We start from the raw sequence: 18,178 nt of genomic DNA, 5'->3' as shown, positions 1-18,178 counted from the left end.
GCTATAAGAAACGTTTCAAGAACTCCCTCAAGTTATCCTTGAGGCATTTCAACGTTGACCCAGTGTGTTGAGAAGATCTCGCTCATGATCGTTCTACCCAGCGAAGTCATCCATACTGGAGCTACAGTCTATGAGCAGAGCAGAAGCGCCAGCAGCGTAAATCTTGCAACAGCAGCTTGTCCACTGTTAATCAACTAACCCATAGGGACATCTCTTGTTCAGTGCGCCACAGACAGTTCAAAGCTCAAATTGGCCTGATCAACCACTCAGGGGTTCACAGAAACCAAACCAGTCAGTGATGTCATGGTCATCTTCGAACTGGAAGGATGAACAACATCATCATTGATTATTTTGGAGATATGTCTGCAAGTTTTGCATCTGTTATGGTTGGGTTGGTGCTGCGTTGCATCGGTGTGTCCTGGTTTGTGCAGAGCTTGTTTGTAATGATGAGCTTGGTGAGGTTGGGGGTTGTTTGAAGGCCAGAAGAGGGGGTTCAGGAAAGATTTTTTTTTTTTTTTCAGGATGTGATCCCCATCAAGTATGGGTTGTAATTGTTTGATGATAATCTATATGGGTTCCAGTGTGGAGTGGTAGGTGACAACAGTTGATAGGGAATCCTATTTTGAACAGAAGGTACTGTTGGATCTCACCGTCCACTGAGCTTGCACTCTCTCTAGCTGAATAGTTCTGAAACCAGGAGTGGAAAGTAAGCTTTCCTCTCTGTGGAATGAAATTAGACTAGACCTCAATGGGCAGACCTGTAGAAAGGGAAGCCTGGGCCAGGGAAATGCTCTTGAACAGGGGTTCTCAAACTTTTTTTTGCTGGCACCCCCTTTGAAAATATTTCAGGCTCTGATGATTCCCCTATAAAAGTGACAGCCCCCCACCATGCCATCCTTCCTTCTGTGCTGCTGCTGGCGGCAGTGCTGCCTTCAGAGCTGGGTGCCAGGTCAGCAGCTGCCACTCTCACAACCCCCCCACAATAGTCTTTCAAACCTCCCCTTTGGGGTCAGAACCCCCAGTTTGAGAAACCCTGCTCTTGAAGATGAGAAAATCCCTTTGCCCTACCAACCCTTTCCTCCCAAAATACCTGTCATCCCAGCTTCCCTTCCAGTTACAGAAATAACTTTCTCACTGAGGGACACAATACACACTTGATGCTATGGGTTTTATTCCAAATGTACAGTGTGTGCGTGAGAGATTTCTGTGTGTATAAACAATAGGATGATCTGTCACTTCATTGTTCTTTCGTTATTCAGAGATGGTGAAAAAAGCTCTAATTTTCTTGCCTGGAGAAACTGCTTGTCTCCTCCAGACTGACTAGTTAAATGGTGCATGCTGTAAAGCTGCCTTTGTGTGTGATTTTTAATTTTTAAACAAAGCGTCCCTCATTCAATTTAGTGGAAAAATGGAAAGGTGCCAGCCATTTAGGCAACTGGGCCACGTGTATGTCTGAGCGGACCTGGGCTTTCCACTCTGCATTTTAGATTTCCATCTGCGGCACGTTTTCTGTTTGGGTCATGCTGGGTTTCTGGGATGGGTGTGGGAGAGAAACAGATCCATAGAGGAGACAGTGAAAAAGAGAAGACCAATATTTAAAATAAAGACATACTATAAGGCTGAGGGGTCATTATTCTAATTGGATTTGAACATTTAAAAACAAAAGGTGTATTGAGATTTGGGGACTCCTGTACCAGAGCTCCCACTACTGGAGAACAAATGCCTGTGTAAATCACATAACAAACCTCTTTTGCATCACAGCTTTATAAGCACCATTGGTTTAAAGGGTTTGTATTATTTGCTTGTTTTTATAGCCCGCAAGTTATCAAACTAAAAATTCTAGACTCTCCAGTTAGTCACTGTAAATAGGATTTAATTTTTAACTTAAAAGTGAGTTTTCCCTTTGCTAAATCTTAAGACGTATGCAAACCAGGGCATTTAAAGCAAGTCTTTTGTTAACCTCTTACAGTTAACTTATATCATGGAAGTGAAACCTGCATAACTGAGAGAAGGGTTTTTTTAATTAAAACTGTTTTTTTGGATGTTGTTAACCCCCATTTAACTTAAATGCCTGAATAATCAGTTAGAAAGAAACCTCTCGTATTAAAGATTCAGCTATTTATCTTCCCCGTATGATGTGTTGGTACACAATCATTTATTAATTGCTCAGTGTCCCCAGACTGGGTTGGGAGGGGGTATATAATTGGCTGAACTTGCGAGATACTCAACTCGATGGTATAAGGTATCTCTGTTTGGTGGTTAAGCATTGGAATTAATTGCCCAGGGCGGTTATGGAATTGCCCAGGGATGGTCTAGATAATACTTAGTCCTTCCATGAGTGTAGGGGACTGGCCTAGAGATGACCTCTCTAGGTCCCTTCCAGTCCTACAATTCTATATAACTTTTTAATGCTCCATCCTATCCGTTCTAAAATTTCTGGGAATTTTCTAGGTATCAATAGACAGAACTCCATTAATATTGCAGGAGGGAATCAGAATGCCAGAAGGTGGGAAATGGCATCAGTTTAGCATAGCCACAGCTTCAAGCCCCTCTGTAATTGTCTTTAGATTGAAGAACCACTTGATGGAAGCGATTAAAACATTCCAGCATAACACCCTATCACATCTCTGCTTGTTAAACAAGTTGAAACCTTGAATGATGCTTCTCCCAGACAGGAAGAAGTAAAATAATAATGTTGCGGGGGAGGGAGGACATGTGCAGACCCTGGCATTGAGGGATGTGGAATCCTGTTATGGGAGTTGGGGGAAATAGGGGGATACAGAGTCCCTGCCATGGAGGGCGATTGGGAGATCCTGGTATAGGAGAATAGGGTGTCCAGAGCCCCTGGCATGATGGGGAAACGGTGTGGTGTGCGGGAAACCCCCCATAGAGCCCTTACTTGGACTCGATGTGCTAGCCAGGGAAGCTACTTGTGCAGAGGGTGTTTTTTCAATGGGATGATTCCACTCCTTTAAAGACCCTTCTATAGCATTCTTGGGGCATTAAGGGACCTTGGTGTAATTAAAAATCTGTCCACTTAGTTTCCCTTTGTAACAATAGAGGTCCAAGTCCTGATCTTCCACTGATCCCTTCACTTGCAGAATTATCCACCCAGTTTTCCTTCCACTAACCTATGCTCCCAAATGAGTCCCTTGTTTCCTCTCCTGGTATCTGCCCCATTCCAAAGCTGACAATCCCTAGAGCAGTTCTGCCAAGTTACAGTAGCAGCCTTGCCTCATGGTCCGCGTGTTGATAACATCCACCCCAATCATTTCATTGTGCTAACGATTCTTCCCATGACAAGGTCTCTTTGTATTATAATACAACCCATTTGCTTCCTCTTTTTCTGAAGCCAGCAAACAGCATTACTTATCCCCTCTCCTGTTCTCTCTTTATAGTTTACTGCATCACACTAGTGGTGAATCTAATTGGCTGCCTGGCCTGGTGGATTGGTGGTGGTTATGGCGTTAATTTTGGCTTGGCCATCCTTTGGCTTTTTCTCTTCAGCCCCTGCAGTTACATATGCTGGTTCCGGCCTGCATACAAAGGCTTTCGGTAAGTAGACACTCACCTTCTTCCTTTGATCAAAGGGTTTCCTCTGGGAGGTTCGTTCAGTAAATGTTGATCAAGACAATGCCCGCAAGCTGTTCATCTGTCAGGGCACAGATTAAGGAGAAAGTAAATGGAATATTCAGTTACAATATTTGGTTAAGAAAGTTTTTGGCCAGCGCGGGAGCTTATAGATGAAGCTATAGGGCTTCTCGTGGCTGGTTTGAATCCAGCCAAGGTGGAGAGCGACTGAAAGTTGCTGCTGTCTGTTTGTTGTTTGGTGGCCTGTTGTTGTTTGTATTATGATAATGCCTAAAGGGATCCCATTGTTCTAATTCTGTACGGATATGGACTAAGAGCTAGTCTCTGCCCCGAAGAGCTTACAGTTGAAATAGACAAGACGGACAAAGGGTGGAGGTAGTGGGGAAGGCTATGTCTACAAGCTACGTATGAGCACAGTGAAGAATACGATGATTAGTGAGAAGTATCCATGCCCACAAAACGCCACCTTTGACACAAACTGACCCCTTGTTGGCAGAGAGGTCCAGGCCACAGAAACTTCACTTCTCTCTTGTCCCCATAAAGGGTTCCTTCAGAACAGAGCTAATTCATGTTGGTGAAGGGGGGCTTGCAACAAGATCTTGCATTGCTGATGACCATACAGTTTGACCTATTCCGTGGTCATCGCAGCACTGATTGGTTTTGCACTTTCACAAGCATGAAATCCATATTTTAAAAATTGTTAATGTATTGTGATTATTAAATAGCCCTAGGGTTACTTAAGCATTCACATGGCTAATGGTATGGGAGACATTCTTCTAAAAGCTTGTTTAAGATTTTTGGTTTCTCGGTTCTTTATGGGAAAACTGTACAGAAATAGCTTGCTAAGAACTGTTCTGCTTTTTGTCTCTAGGCACAGCATCTAGTTACTCCTATTGGGAGCGGGTATTTAAATAAAAGTAACCCACAAAGACCAGGGCTCTTCTCAAATGGCACAAATATATTTAAAATCATCCTACATTTATTTTTTTATTAATAATCATTTGCATGTCTCTAGTGCCTGCTGGAATTGCAAAGCACTTTGCAAACATTAGTGCATTGAGCTTCACAACATCCCTTTGAGGGACTTAAGTTTAATCTCCATTTTGCATAGGGACACTGAGGCGTGGAAAGGGGAAGCTATTTTCCCAAGGTCATGCAGCAGGTCACTAGCAGAGCTGACAGGAATCTGCCATTCCAGCTTCCTAGACAACCCTCTCCCCTCCTTCACTACCAATGTATTTTTTTTAATTGGCTAACCATCAAATTCTATGGTAAGAGAAGTTAATTTAGAAGAAAGCGGAAGCAGCTGACAGGAATAGAAGCAGACAGACTAAGGCCCTGATTCTAGAAGGCACTCAAGCATATGCTAAATTTTAAGCATGTACCGGTGGGACTTAAGCAAGTACTTAACTCTAAGCATGTGCTTAAGTGCTTTACTGAATCTGCATCTAAATGCTCACCTCAAATACTACCAAATATGTGTGCTAATGTAGTGGATATTATTAAAACCATAGCAACTAAGTTTAATTACGTTATAGAATTCAAAGGAGGATAACTTCTAAGAGGATATGAAAAGCAAAGGAATTGAATCATATGAAACTCTTAAAGGAAGTGAAAAATGAAATCTGAGAAGTGTTACTCTACTGGGCTGTGTTTTGTTTTTTTCCCCTTCCCCTTTCTTAATTCAAAAGTCCCTGGGGTTTCCAAGTCACTAGTAGAACTCTGTTCAAAGAGCACTTTCCCTTCCAAAGTCTGGGAAAAATTACTCCTCCACAATGCTTTCCTCTGGGCTTTGTGGAGTCAGATTCTAATTATTTCTTTAATGCTGTTTGTATGTGTTTTGTGCAACCGAATGCTGAAAGGCCCTTGAGATTACCCTGTGTAAATACTTGTATATAAAATCAATACCCTAGGGACAGACCAGCAAGCCACAGAGCAGTTAGTTTGACATTAGTTTGGAGGAGACTTTAAAGAAAATAGCGGTGTAATCAGAGAAATATTTTTATGGGAAAGGAATACTGTAGCCAGATTCATTAGACCCACTTGCTATGCTTATTCCCGGCTGTTACAGCCATGGTAGATATTGGGATACCGTAGTCTGTGGATGCTTTTGTGAAACATTCACCATATGTCCACATCCAAAGTTAAATTAGATGCAGAACCTTGGCGTGAGAGCAGAATGGTGGCAAATTTCCAGTGGAAAGGTGGATGAGAATTCACCTTTTCTACATGTTGTAGCTCAGTGGTGTTCCACTTTTTTTTTTTTTTTTTTTATTATTTGTGGATCCCTAAAACTATTTCAAATGGAGGTGTGTACCCCTTTGGAAATCATAGCCCTAGTCTGCAGATCCCCAGGGGTCCACAGACCACAGGTTGAAAACCACTCCTCTAGCTGATTTATTTGGGCATAAGTTTTTGTGGGTAAAACCTCACTTAGGTTTCACTCTATGCATCTGAAGAAGTGAGGTTTTTATCCACGAAAGCTTATGCCCAAATAAATCTGTTAGTCTCTAAGGTGCCACCAGACTCCTTGTTGTTTTTGTAGATACAGACTAACACGGCTACCCCCTGATACTTGACACTCCTCTAGCTGATTCCCATACACCCCTTCAAATTGAGATTTCTTTACTATTGCCAGGTCATTGTCATGAGAGTCCATTTAAAGGTCCAGCCTGGAACATTGTCCTTTCACTGTGATTTGATTTCAGTATTGAGACAGAATTACCTTAACCATGGACTGTTTATCACAGGAAACGTGTTCTACTCGGATCCAGTATTCGAAAGGAGAATGCCATGATGGTAGCATTTTGCTCTTCTGTAGCATTGTTCAACCCAGGCTATCTAGTCTCTTTCACAACACCCCTGGGAAGTAATAATACTATTGGAGACAACGGGCCACAACTGCCATTGACCTGCCCTTTGTGTAGCTATTCATGCAACTTGACACGCACTTTGCACTGGTATAAATGACTGCATAAGGTGCAGGGCAAGAGAGAATCAAGCCCTGAGGGTTTCCAACTTGCCCAAGGTCAGTCCCATTCTTTGCTCTCGCCATTAAGTACCAGATTTACAACCGTATTTAGATGCTTAAACATGCAGATAGGCCCCTAAGAGGAATTACATACTCAATGCGAGTTAGGTACCTATCCTGCTTAGGCACCTAGGGGATTTAAAAAAGCTCCTCTCTGCATCTTTAGGTGCCTAAATACATTTGTACATCTGGCTTAGAACACAGACCCTCCCTGTTTCTATGATTCAATGGATTTGATGTAAATAATTTGCACTATTAAATGTGTCATCAGGTATGAGTGGGTCCAGAGCTATCCTTCAGTTTAAAATAACAGTATTCCTTGCCAAAGAATGGCTGACTAATATGGGTGGTGTTGCTAGATGAAGACACTGCATCTGATGACACCATAAATTTTAAGCATGTACCGGTGGGACTTAAGCAAGTACTTAACTCTAAGCATGTACTTAAGTGCTTTACTGAATCTGCATCTAAATTTTTTTTTTTATTTTATTATTGCTGTACGGTATAGCTAGAGCTCTGGTAGAGCTATGCTGAACCCCAGTGATGGAGAGGCCATTGAGCACGCCTAGTTTTGGTAGCCACCGTGCATACCTGGACCACAAACATAAACTCTACTGATCTCGTTCAGTAGCTTGGCACCTGCCTGACCTATCCATCCCAAAGGCGTAGATGCCGTGGAGTTACAAAAAGCAGCGTTGCCTCTGAACGCCACTTATTTCCCCAGGCAACATTCCATCCCATTCATTAGGCTCAAATACACTCTGTATGTGGCTGCCAGAGCTGTTTTTCTTCCTAATCCATCCCAGAGCTGGGTTATCAATGGCTCACCTCCCTTAACCACAGGTGTGTAAACTGATGACAAACAGCCCCTGAGATATTCCCAGCTAGGATTCTTGTTCACGATAATTGCATGTAATGCACATATAGGATCTGTCTGGCTGCCAGCACTCGTACCCATGTGTTCCCGGGGCCTTGTGCCTGCTCACAAATGGATGGGTTGCATTATGAAAAGCACAGGTGTCAAACTGCATTGAGTTTAGACATGCAATCCGGATAATGCTGCAAGTGTCTTCTCTACAAGAGGCTGCTGAGGTATTGGTGGAAAACAACATGCCTCTCTGAAGGTGATCATACGTGTAATTAGTTTGTTAGATCAATTTCAGGACCTAGGTTTATTGAGGGAGATGAAGTCATGATGATGCAGAAACCTGTATGCTTCCAGCCCTAGAGAAAAGGGGGTGGATATTAATCTTCAAGGTATGAGACTGAGTGGGGATCCATTGCTTCATGATAGTGTGTATGGAGAGAGTGGGGGCATAGTAACTTGGTACAGTACAAGGTGATAAACCCCATGCAGTCTCCCTAACATCCTCTCTCATTTCACAGGTCTGACAGCTCTTTTAATTTCATGGCCTTTTTCTTCATCTTTGGTGCCCAGTTTATTCTGACTGTCATACAAGCGATCGGTATCTCCGGCTGGGGAACATGGTAAGCAGGATGCTCCCATGGTCTTTGAGTGGAGCACTCAGTCCACGTCTTCTCTCCATCTAGCTGCAGAGATTTTGTCTCATAGATTCAGCTTGTGTTCCACATTTCCATGCATTAAATGCTGATGTGTGGGGAGGGAGAGTTGGGGGAGATAAGGAAAGGGGTTGGACAAAGAAAGGGTCCTGGTTGGAGTGAGGGCATGTTCTCCACTCCTCTCGCCTCGCTAAGGTAATGTTACATGATTTGAGCCTGCATAGGATTTTCATCCTTCTGTTCTTTCAGGGCTACATGTGCCCCCACCCCAATAAATAGGGCCCTACCAAATTCACGGCCATGAAAAACGCATCATGGACCATGAAATCTGGTCTTCTGTGCTTTTATCCTATACTACACAGATTTCACAGGGGAGACCAGCATTTCTCAAATGGGGGTCCTGACCCAAAAGGGAGTTGCATGGGAGTTGCAAGGTTATTTTAGGGGGGTCACAATATTGCCACCCTTACCCAGCTCTCAAGGCGGCGCCCCACCAGCAGCAGCACAGAAGTAAGGGTGGCAATACTATACCATACCACCCTTACTTCTAAGCTGCTGCTGGCAGCAGCCCTGTCTTCAGAGCTGGGCTCCCAGCCAGCAGCTGCCACTCTCCAGCTGCCCAGCTCTGAAGGAATTGCCGCCGCCAGTCGCAGCGCAGAAGTAAGGGTCTCAGTACCGCAATCCCCCCCCTCCTTTACAGTAACTTTGTGTCCCCCACAACTCCTGTTTGGGTCAGGACCCCAACAATTACAATGTAAGTCCTATGACCGTGAAATTGACCAAAATGGATCATGAATTTGGTAGGTCCCTATCAATAAATAACCATTTTCCCCTCCATATGACCACACCATTGCAACAGAGAAGCCACCTGGGAGTTTGCAGCAAGGTTCTAACCTAGGTGCTTGGGAGGGTGAGTGAGGCGGTCAAGACATCTTATCCTTTCTTACCATCTTCCCCATGCACATAAGTTTCACTTCATCTCCAGTCTACAGAGCTAGAGTCCCAAGGTTCATCCTTAAATAATAATTGGAGGTTATGTTCTTGACCTTCCCGGTTTTGGTCACAGAAGGTTGGTAATTTAACCTGCCATCTTTAGAGCCTGGATGCAAATCCTGCTGAAGCTAGAATAACAGAAAAGAAGGTGCTACACAGAGTGCTGGGTTTAAACACTAATCCTCAGAGTGCCCCATGAGGCACAGTATGATGACCTGTGGAAATGGAGACTCCGAGCTAGGTCAAGGACTCTCCGGTTCCTGGTTCTTAACCCTAGCTTTATTCCACTAGCCCCCACACTATCTCTGCACAAGTGAAAATAAATTTGGTTCCTTTATAGACATTCGTTTACCTCCTAAAACCTCACCATTCAACTGGCTTTCTTTAGTGGCCTGGAATTCAAATAGCCGGGGATGTTGCAGGTCAGGACTTGAGGTGCATTAACAGAGATGTGCAGGGGAAATATTTACCTGTGCTGCACCTGGTTCTTGCCCTAGTTCTTACTTTTCCATTCATATCCTGCAACTTTACAACTCACCTGCAAATATTTTCAGGTTGGCGGTGAAAACAAACTACAGTGATACTTCTCTGTATTTCACTTTCTTCCAGTGGATGGTTGGCAGCCACTACTTTTTTTAGTACCAGTGTTGCAGCTGCTGTGTTCATGCTGTTTCCAGCCATAATGTTTACGATGTCAGCGGTTGCGATGTCCTTCTATCTCCTAAGGGTAAGTGCTTCAGTTGCCTTTCTGATGTGGAGTATCTGTCAATTCTGTGCATCAAAGCAAAGTGAATCCTCAGCTTAGTGGTCACTGTAACCACTCACGTCCTAGAAAGTTGAGAGTATAGACAGTGTGGGGGCTGTCCCCCTGCCAAGCCAGATCCCCCCCTCCAGGACAAATCTAGATGAAAGGTTGAGAGTGCGATTGAGGGTTCTCTCCATGCAATGGAACCGTGTCCCTCCCAGCATGAATCCATGAACAGCCATTGATTCTGAGAATTAAACCTGCTGAGACGGGGGTGGTGGGAGGGAGATTCATGGAAGGATCTTTCTCCTTAAAGTGGTCTGCAGAAGGATAAAACTGGAGAGCCACTGTCATGGGCAATACAACAGGCGAGACTTCACCAGTGTTGCACTTCATGGGAGGGGAAAAGCCAGAGGGGTAAGATCTGTTACACAACAAGATGCCAAAGCTGACAAGTCCAGCAAAATATGTTCTGTACCCCAAAGCAGCTGCCATCAGGACAGTTTACCTCTGGAATGTGGGAGCATACTGCTGCCTTTGAGATCACAGATAGTGCCACTCCAGTCATGCGTTGGTTGGCATCTGTGTGGTAGGGTGGCTGAAAAAAGTCACTCCTTCTCCTGCACCTCTATATGCCCAGCTATATAATCCTCCTATCGTGCACCCAAGCTTTGCCAGTCTGGGATGCAGCAATTTCAGTAATGCTGAATTCTAGGTAAACTGACCTAGTTTGGATGAATTGCTTCTAACATCATTACTATGCAATTCCCCAACCTGAGTTAGTCATAATGCTGCGGTGGGTTAAAAGACTGTATGTAGATCTTATCTAGCTGCTTCTCTGTTGCCGTCTGCTGCACGGTTCTGTTTATAGCACCCTTGTTCCTTTGGAATGTGGACACTTGAACAGAGATGTTACCAGATACATGGGACAGCACTAGGAAGTGTCTAGTATATTGGGCATTAACGAAGTGACCGTAGTTCCTATTGGAAAGGAAACTAGATGCTTGTTGCTGATTCTTCCCTTGCTCTCTTGATTACCTACTAGGTACATAAAATTTACCGAGGGGCTGGCGGAAGCTTTCAGAAAGCCCAGGATGAATGGAACAGCGGCTCATGGAGGGACCCCCCGAGCAGGGAAGCTCAGTACAATAACTTTTCTGGAAACAGTCTGCCACAATATCCCACGGTGCCCAACTATCCCACGGGAAATCAATGGCCTTAAGCAGCAACAGCTGTCAAACTGCCTGGATTATCTTTTTTGGTCTCCTCATTATTATTTTTATTATTATTTGAAAAGATCTTTTTTTTTTTTTTTTTTTTTCCCCCATCATCTTTGGGTTTTTTTAGTTCCCTCCTCCCCATGACTGCAGAAAATCTGTGCACTCAGCCTGTACTGCCTCCAGGGCTTTGCCCATCTCTATTGGAACGTTTTATTTTGTGCACAGTTGCCAGTATTTGCCTTGCTGCAAACCGCAGAACTATTCGCTGCCCTTGCTTGGGGGAATCCTCCAATGATCAGTACCCGGAAAAGGCTGATTTTCCCCTCTGCGAAGAACACTTTAAGATGCTCTTTCCCTTGCCCTCTTCATTCTTATCAGATGCACACCACCATCTTCCTGTTACCGAGCAGGGGACATAATTGGAAATGGGCATCAACTGGCATCTCCTGATGAGTTTTCTGGAATTTCTATTTCTCAAAGGGAAATGTCTCATCTATTTTATTTTGTGCCTCGGAAGATTGAAATTGGTGGCCAGGGCTCCCTTTTTGTTCATAAAACCCTTGAAGGTCTAAACTGTCTCTTGAGTTCTCTGTAGCGAGAGAATGCTTTAGATAACTCTGCCCACAGTGAGTGAGTGTTGGACACTGCATCTGATTAGCAGAACCTCCACTCAGCTGGTGAGGTATCGTTCTATTAGAATTCATTTTCTTCACCCCCAAAGGTTTTTCTTATGATAGGGTCTACATGTTTGAAAGTACCGGTTCATCTCACTTGTCTATAATCCTTGCTTGCTAATGGCCTGATTGAAAGCCCAGTGGAATCACTGACTTCAATGGGCTTTGGCTCAGACTGCATCGGTTATAGTCACTCTTATGTAGACAGCCAACACAAGACATAGGCACCACTTAAGTCCCACTTACGCAGTGTCTAGGTTTTGTGCTGGCCCCACATGTGCAGGCCCCTCTCCCTCCTGATTGAATCTCACCCCATTGACAAACCCTTATAATGTAAATAATCTTCTGGCTACAATTCTGTAGCCAGGTGGTGGATAACTCTAAATCTGAATACTAAGAATGACTTGTGTGATTTGGGAGTAACTCCGTTAAAATGGATGGATCAATCCTGATTTATTCTGACATAGCTGACATCCGAATCTGATCAAGTTTCTCATGCTTGTGAACTGTTCTCCTGCAACATGTCACCTGTTAGTTTACAAGACTATTAAGCATTTTGTAGTCTATCCTTTATTTAGTCATGCAGGACCACTCCCCATGTATACAGCCAAGTGTACAGCTCTTCTCTCTACTTCAGCATGCAGGCAGAGAGAGGTGGAATTACCTTTCCCTAAGAAGTTGGTTGAGGGGAAGATAAAGGTTCTGTTGAGAGGGTCTTTTCTTGTTAAGAACGAGGCTTTGTCTACCATACAAATGCTTTGCTGGCCTAGCCGTACTGACCAGAGCACCCTAGTGTAGGCATAGCGTGTGGCGACAGAAGTTTTTCTGTTGGCACAGTAACAGCACCTCACTGAATGACGTTAGCTACGTTGACAGAAGCACTCTAATGCCTGCTTAGTTGTGGCTGTACTAGGGGGGTTTGCTGACACATCTATGTTGGCTGGGGGGATGTTGATTTGTTTTTTGTTTCACACCCCCATCAACATAGCTATGCTGGCAAAACTTTGTAGAGTAGACCTGGCCACAGTGTGTGTCACAGTGCTGACTTCCTTCCTCTTATCTATTTCTCATGTCACAAGTACTGGAATCTGTAGGCAGAGCAGTCTAATTCCTTTCCATTTCGTACTAGATCAGCCCAAGCAGTACAAGCTACAGTTTCCCGTTTCTCCTTAAAAATCCGCTACTCAATGTTGAGATTTTTCCAATCAGCCTGTGAGATTTGGGTGCCCAATTTCCGTTAATTTTTATGGGAACTGAGCCTCCAAAACCCTGCAGCAGCTTTGAAAGCCTCTGCTAAAGATCCCGTGAGGTGCTAAAAGCCTTCAGCTTCCAAAGGAGACATGAGGGAGGTTTTGTATTTGTTCAGATCTGCAGACTAGTGTTGGATTCTGCTCTCAGTCTGGATTCACATCAACACGAGTAACTCCATAGCTATCAGTGGAGTTATGCCAATTTTACACTGAGTAACTGGAAACAGAATCTGCTCCTGAAAGGCTTAGAAAAGGTCTCCAAGCTGGATGGAATCCATTTGCAAATCATCCTTTGAAAATGGTCTCAATAAACAAGTGCCTTATTCAATAATATATTAGCTCTTAGGGGAGAGTTCTTCTTCCCTTGGTGCCCCATTCCCCATTTTGTGTAGTCTTAATTTTTTCCCTATATGCATATATTGTAAATATTAGGTAAGTGAAATGCATTACCATGGGATTTGTGTGACATCTTTGTTATCAGATGGGCCAAAGGAAAAGCAACTGATTAACACTGGAGGCCAAAGCCTCCTTGAACTTCAGTTTAAAAGCAACATTTCCCATTGCTGCAAAGCCAGCCCTTTGCTGGGCCTCTCAAAATATCTTTCTAACACATTCCTAACGCAATGACTTGTGTCTGTGTGTATGTGTATGTGTGTATGTGATTTGCTCATAAACACAAGGACAGATGCTTGGAGCTTTGCTAACAGAATACAGTCCAATCATGTTGCCGAACTTTTAGTTGCCTTCATCTTGCATAGAGTGTTGTGTGCCTTTTCTTTGTGTGCTTGCCATCGAAAGGGTGGTGAAAGAGAACTGCCTGTCATTTAACTCCCTGGAAATACGAACATGCTGCCCAGGGGATGGGTCAAAATTCCCAGTGCTTGGATCCTGTTAATGAAAACGGGAGTCCTGCCTGTGATTTGCCACATTGGGAAGCCTGAATATGGCGTGCCTGCCTAATCTCATCCTTGGAGGTGCGGAATATCCTCCGCCCCTCTTGGTCATTCTTTTCAATATGGGGTGACTGAGGGTGAGTCGTAATTCCAGAAAGTTGACTCAATCAATGTGCTGCCAGAACTGTTGTGGCTTATTTTTGGAATCATAGCTATATTTTTATAAATTTAATGTTTACATTAGATTTCCAAGGACCTACCAACGTTTTGGAGAATTGTTAACCTGGACTTAGCCAACTTTAATTTTTGTTCTGCATCATGTTATGTGGGATGCTTTGTGTCGTCTGTGGGGTTCTTTGTTGTTTTCCTTGCAGGCGTCAAATAAATCCTCATTCTATCCTCCATGTGAGAAGCCTGGCTACCTTGGAGGTGTGTATGTATTCATGATGGTTGGAAGAAAATAGTGAGGTCTAGTTATCCCCGTTCAGTATTTCCCTCTCTTAGAAAACTCCAAAGCCTTCTGGGAAATAGGGGTTTGGACAAGTAAAGGAACAATGCATTGTGGGTGAAATTCACCCCTTTGCTGGGAGTCACTGCAAGGCATATGTACTATTTAATTTATCCTCTTTTCGCGCTTTTCAACTATAGATCTTTGCAAAGTCCTTTACAAAGGAGGTATCGTTATCCCCATTATGCAGGTGGGGAAACTGTGGGCAAGTCACTTCTCTGTGTGCCTGGATTACCCAGAAGGTCAGTGGCATGGCTGGGAATAGAACCAAGATCTCCTGAGTCCTAGTCCTGTGCTCTATCCACTCGATAGGTGCTACTTAGGAAAGGTAGTGCTAGGATTCAAGCTGGTCCTCTGCACAGAGATGAATTTCAACCTGAGGGGGTGTTGATCAGCCTTGGGTTAAACAGGCTTATGCTGAATTCAGTCACGTTTATACACACACACACACACACACACACACACACACACACACCCTCCCTTAATGTTATCCTGAAGTTAAGGTGCCTCCTCAAGGTTGCTTAACTTTAGCCATTTTACTCGGCGCCAGAAAAGCACTTAGCAGAGCAGATGACAGTGAAAGTCTTCTGTCAACAGTGCAGACCCATTTGGTGTGTTCACCTAGGCCTACATTCTGGCCTCAGGAGGTCAGTGGCAGCTTTGCAATTCCAGTTGACTTAGTGGAAGCAGGATGTGGCCCCAGGGTGAAATTCACTGTAGTCTGGAGGACTCGCACAAGGCCCTAGGCACCATTTAAGCAGGGTGTAGATAGCTTGTGCTGACTCCCTCCATGGGGGTGTCGGGAATAGCGCTGCTAGTGCACCTCTTTGCACTGTTGGCGATTCGTTAATGGTAGTAAATGGCAACTGCTTCATGGGGTGGTTTGCTGCTGTGAGGTGGACTTTCATCCCCAGGTCTCTGTTCAGTGCACGGGGAGAGACTCTCCTCTCAGCCATCGATCTTGCAAATCCTTGCGTGGAACACCACAAGTGTCACAAGAGTGCCGCTCGCCAAGCCAAGTGGAGATCGGCATAGTCCCTTGCAACGAGTGGTATTGCAGCAGGAGCCGCTGTGCACTCACTCCCTAGTACACAAGAGCAGAGGGTGGCATGTGGGCAGAAGTTGGCAATGTCTTGGGATGCAGGCATGACCATGGCCTTCATCGTGCTACTGAGGAACTCAGATGCTCCCCTTTCAGGCCTCCCTCCAGCTAGGGACAGGTGTGACTTGGCACCCACCCAGTCGTGCTCCTGTTATTTGTATTGCCTAGGAACTCTAGTCATGGGCCAGGACTCCATTGTGCTAGGTGGTGTACAAACCGAGCACAAAAAGTCCCTGCCCCAAGGAGCTTGCCTGTGGGATCAGGGTTCCCAACTAACTCCCTCTCAGCAGTGGTTACATCATGCCCCTACAGTTGGGGAAGATCAAGGTGTGTGTGTGTCTGGCCCCTGTGACAATGTGTACCTGCGTGTTTACCTGACTTCTGCCACATTCCCAATGCCTGTGTGCATTTTCCTTGAGCCCAGAACATGAATGGTGTGTAACAGAAAGATTAAACTTGGTTGAGCAGTTTGCTTTTCCCTCTGCTTTTAAATGGGTGGATTTTGTATTCTCTGCTTATGAATTAGCCCGAATTAGCTTATGCCCCCTGGGATGAGTGGAGGGTTTGCAGATGTATGTTTTCCAACAGTAATACAGTGGCTTTTATACCTAGCTTACTAATGCGACGCTGGATGTAGAGCATGAGTTGTATTGATCTCTACACTACATGTCTGTGCTACCCTTTCACACCACTGTATTTGATGCTGAATGACAGCATGCTGGAGCATTCTAGTTAAATAAAAGTCAAACTGTGGTGCTTTTCCTGTCTTCAACTCCAAAGAACGGTCTAAGCTCTCCAGCCAAGTGTCTGATCATGGTGGGTGTTTTATGGTATCAGCTCAGAGCACTGGCCCATCTCCTCCAGTGCTCTGGGTGGGGGCCTGACCTGCACGGGAGGAGCCTGCAGGAACTCCTGCTGAAGACCATGGACGTTTTGGCTGAGATGGGAGGTGCTTGCAGTAGTATTCTGTGATGTCCTGAATACTCAAAGGAACTGGGAGGGGGAGAAAACCCCTAAGGCTGGTTGTGCAGTACTTTACAGAGAGGGAGGGACACCATTTCCACCCCCTGCCGCAATCTGATAATGCCCTGTGAGATGAGATTTGATTAGTCAGCATGCATATCTAGAATAAAAAATTAAACAGGAACAGGGCCTGGGCTTGCTTGGCTACAGAAATGGCTGCAGAAGCTACCTCCTGGGAGCAGAATGAACAAAGCCCCATGGAAAACAGGAGTCCCTGCTCAGCCTAGTACCTTCAGTAAGGACCACAGGCCTATTCAAGCAGGCCAGCCTGAGACATCAGAGTGCAGTCTCCACTGCAGACCTAACTCGCTGGCTTCTGCTTAGCGCCCCCCCCCCCCCCCCCGATCCCAGGCACTTGTTGCATATGCTTCCAAGAACTGGGGAGGAGAACAGAAGGAGCAGCATGTGTCCCCCTTTGGAGAGATGCTGTTGAAGAGCAGAGGAGATTCGATATGAGGGTAGACCCATCATCCTCCTCCCAAGACCCTGGAGCCAGGGAAGGGAGCAGACTCAGCCATGTGCCCCTACCTCTATGAAAAAAATCTGCCCTGGATCTGTGCCCTGCACCCTAGGCTACCTGAACAACTGGGACTGGCTCCCCTTGTATCACGTGTGGTGGAGTGGGTCAGGCTACCACCCCCATTCAAGAGAATCCACAGCATGAGCGAGTGGTGGCCTTCTCTGGCAGGTGCTCTGGTGGAGGCAGGGGGAGGAATCCATCAGCTGAAGCCCCTGGGTGAAGGGCCAGGGGTGGGCGCCTGCTAAAAGTGAGGCAGGCTTGGTGGAGGCCTGAGCCGGGGAATTAGGTCCCGCAGTCGGATCCAAACTGCTGTCCGGGGTTCAGATAAAAATCAGGTAGATGCTCCCACCCCCCGTGCATCCCCAATGGGCCTCCCCCAATCTGTGGTGAGTTCAGCCTGAAACACTATGTGGCCTTTCCCCTGTTGATCTCTGGAGCGGGTGATGATTAGGGGTATGTCTATACGGCAATTAAAAGCCCACAGCTGGGCTGTATCAGCTGACTTGAGCTCAGGGGCTGTTTAATTGAGGCGTAGACCATTCGGGCTCAGGCTGGAGCCCAGGCGCTGGGTCCCTCTGGGTCTTCGCTCAAGTAAACAGCCCTGTAGCCCAAGCCCTAGTCTGCTGACACAGGCCAGGGCAGGTGTTTAATTGCAGTGCTGGAAACCATAACCAGGTCTGATGTGATTTAAGGCTTGTGGCAAATTCTGCTCAATACAAGTCCAGGGAGCAGAGAAACAGGCACCATTGCAAGTGGCAAGGGAAGTGCCATGGCAGAGCTGTTGGCCAGTTCCACTGCATCTGTCATAGGCCTGACCCTCACCACTGCTATTAACCCTTCTGTTTCAGGGACACTAAACTTACACCAATTTAAGAAGGTTTATATATACTTGTAACTGTCATTTGGACCCTTAAAGCTCCTTTTTGAGACTACATGTTTGGGCAAATTTGTAGTAAAGGAGACATCATGACCCAAGCAGGCATATCACTGGGCTGGGGCGCAGGACCTCTGGGTTCTATTTCTGGCCCTGCTACTGACCCGCTGAGTGCCCTCGTGGAAGTCCCTTCCCCTCTAGGCCTCAGTTCCGCCATCCGTACAATGCAGAGA

At 45.4% G+C, this 18,178-nt stretch overlaps 1 protein-coding gene across 2 annotated transcripts in view; it reads left to right on the top strand.

The window, feature by feature from the left end:
* Positions 1 to 16,285, top strand: part of SCAMP4 (secretory carrier membrane protein 4) — a 36,510-nt gene extending 20,225 nt beyond the window's left edge. For both annotated transcript variants that reach the window (XM_034755114.1, XM_034755113.1), the window contains exons 4-7: positions 3,399 to 3,555; positions 8,009 to 8,110; positions 9,746 to 9,863; positions 10,927 to 16,285. In XM_034755114.1, coding sequence (XP_034611005.1) covers positions 3,399 to 3,555; positions 8,009 to 8,110; positions 9,746 to 9,863; positions 10,927 to 11,103 — 554 coding nt within the window. In that variant the 3' untranslated portion in view covers positions 11,104 to 16,285. The remainder of the gene's footprint in view (positions 1 to 3,398; positions 3,556 to 8,008; positions 8,111 to 9,745; positions 9,864 to 10,926) is intronic.
* Positions 16,286 to 18,178: the final 1,893 nt, after the last annotated feature.

This window comes from Trachemys scripta, chromosome 22 (assembly GCF_013100865.1).
Source record: "Trachemys scripta elegans isolate TJP31775 chromosome 22, CAS_Tse_1.0, whole genome shotgun sequence".
NCBI lineage: Eukaryota > Metazoa > Chordata > Testudines > Emydidae > Trachemys > Trachemys scripta.
This window is presented reverse-complemented; position numbering and strand designations above follow the sequence as displayed.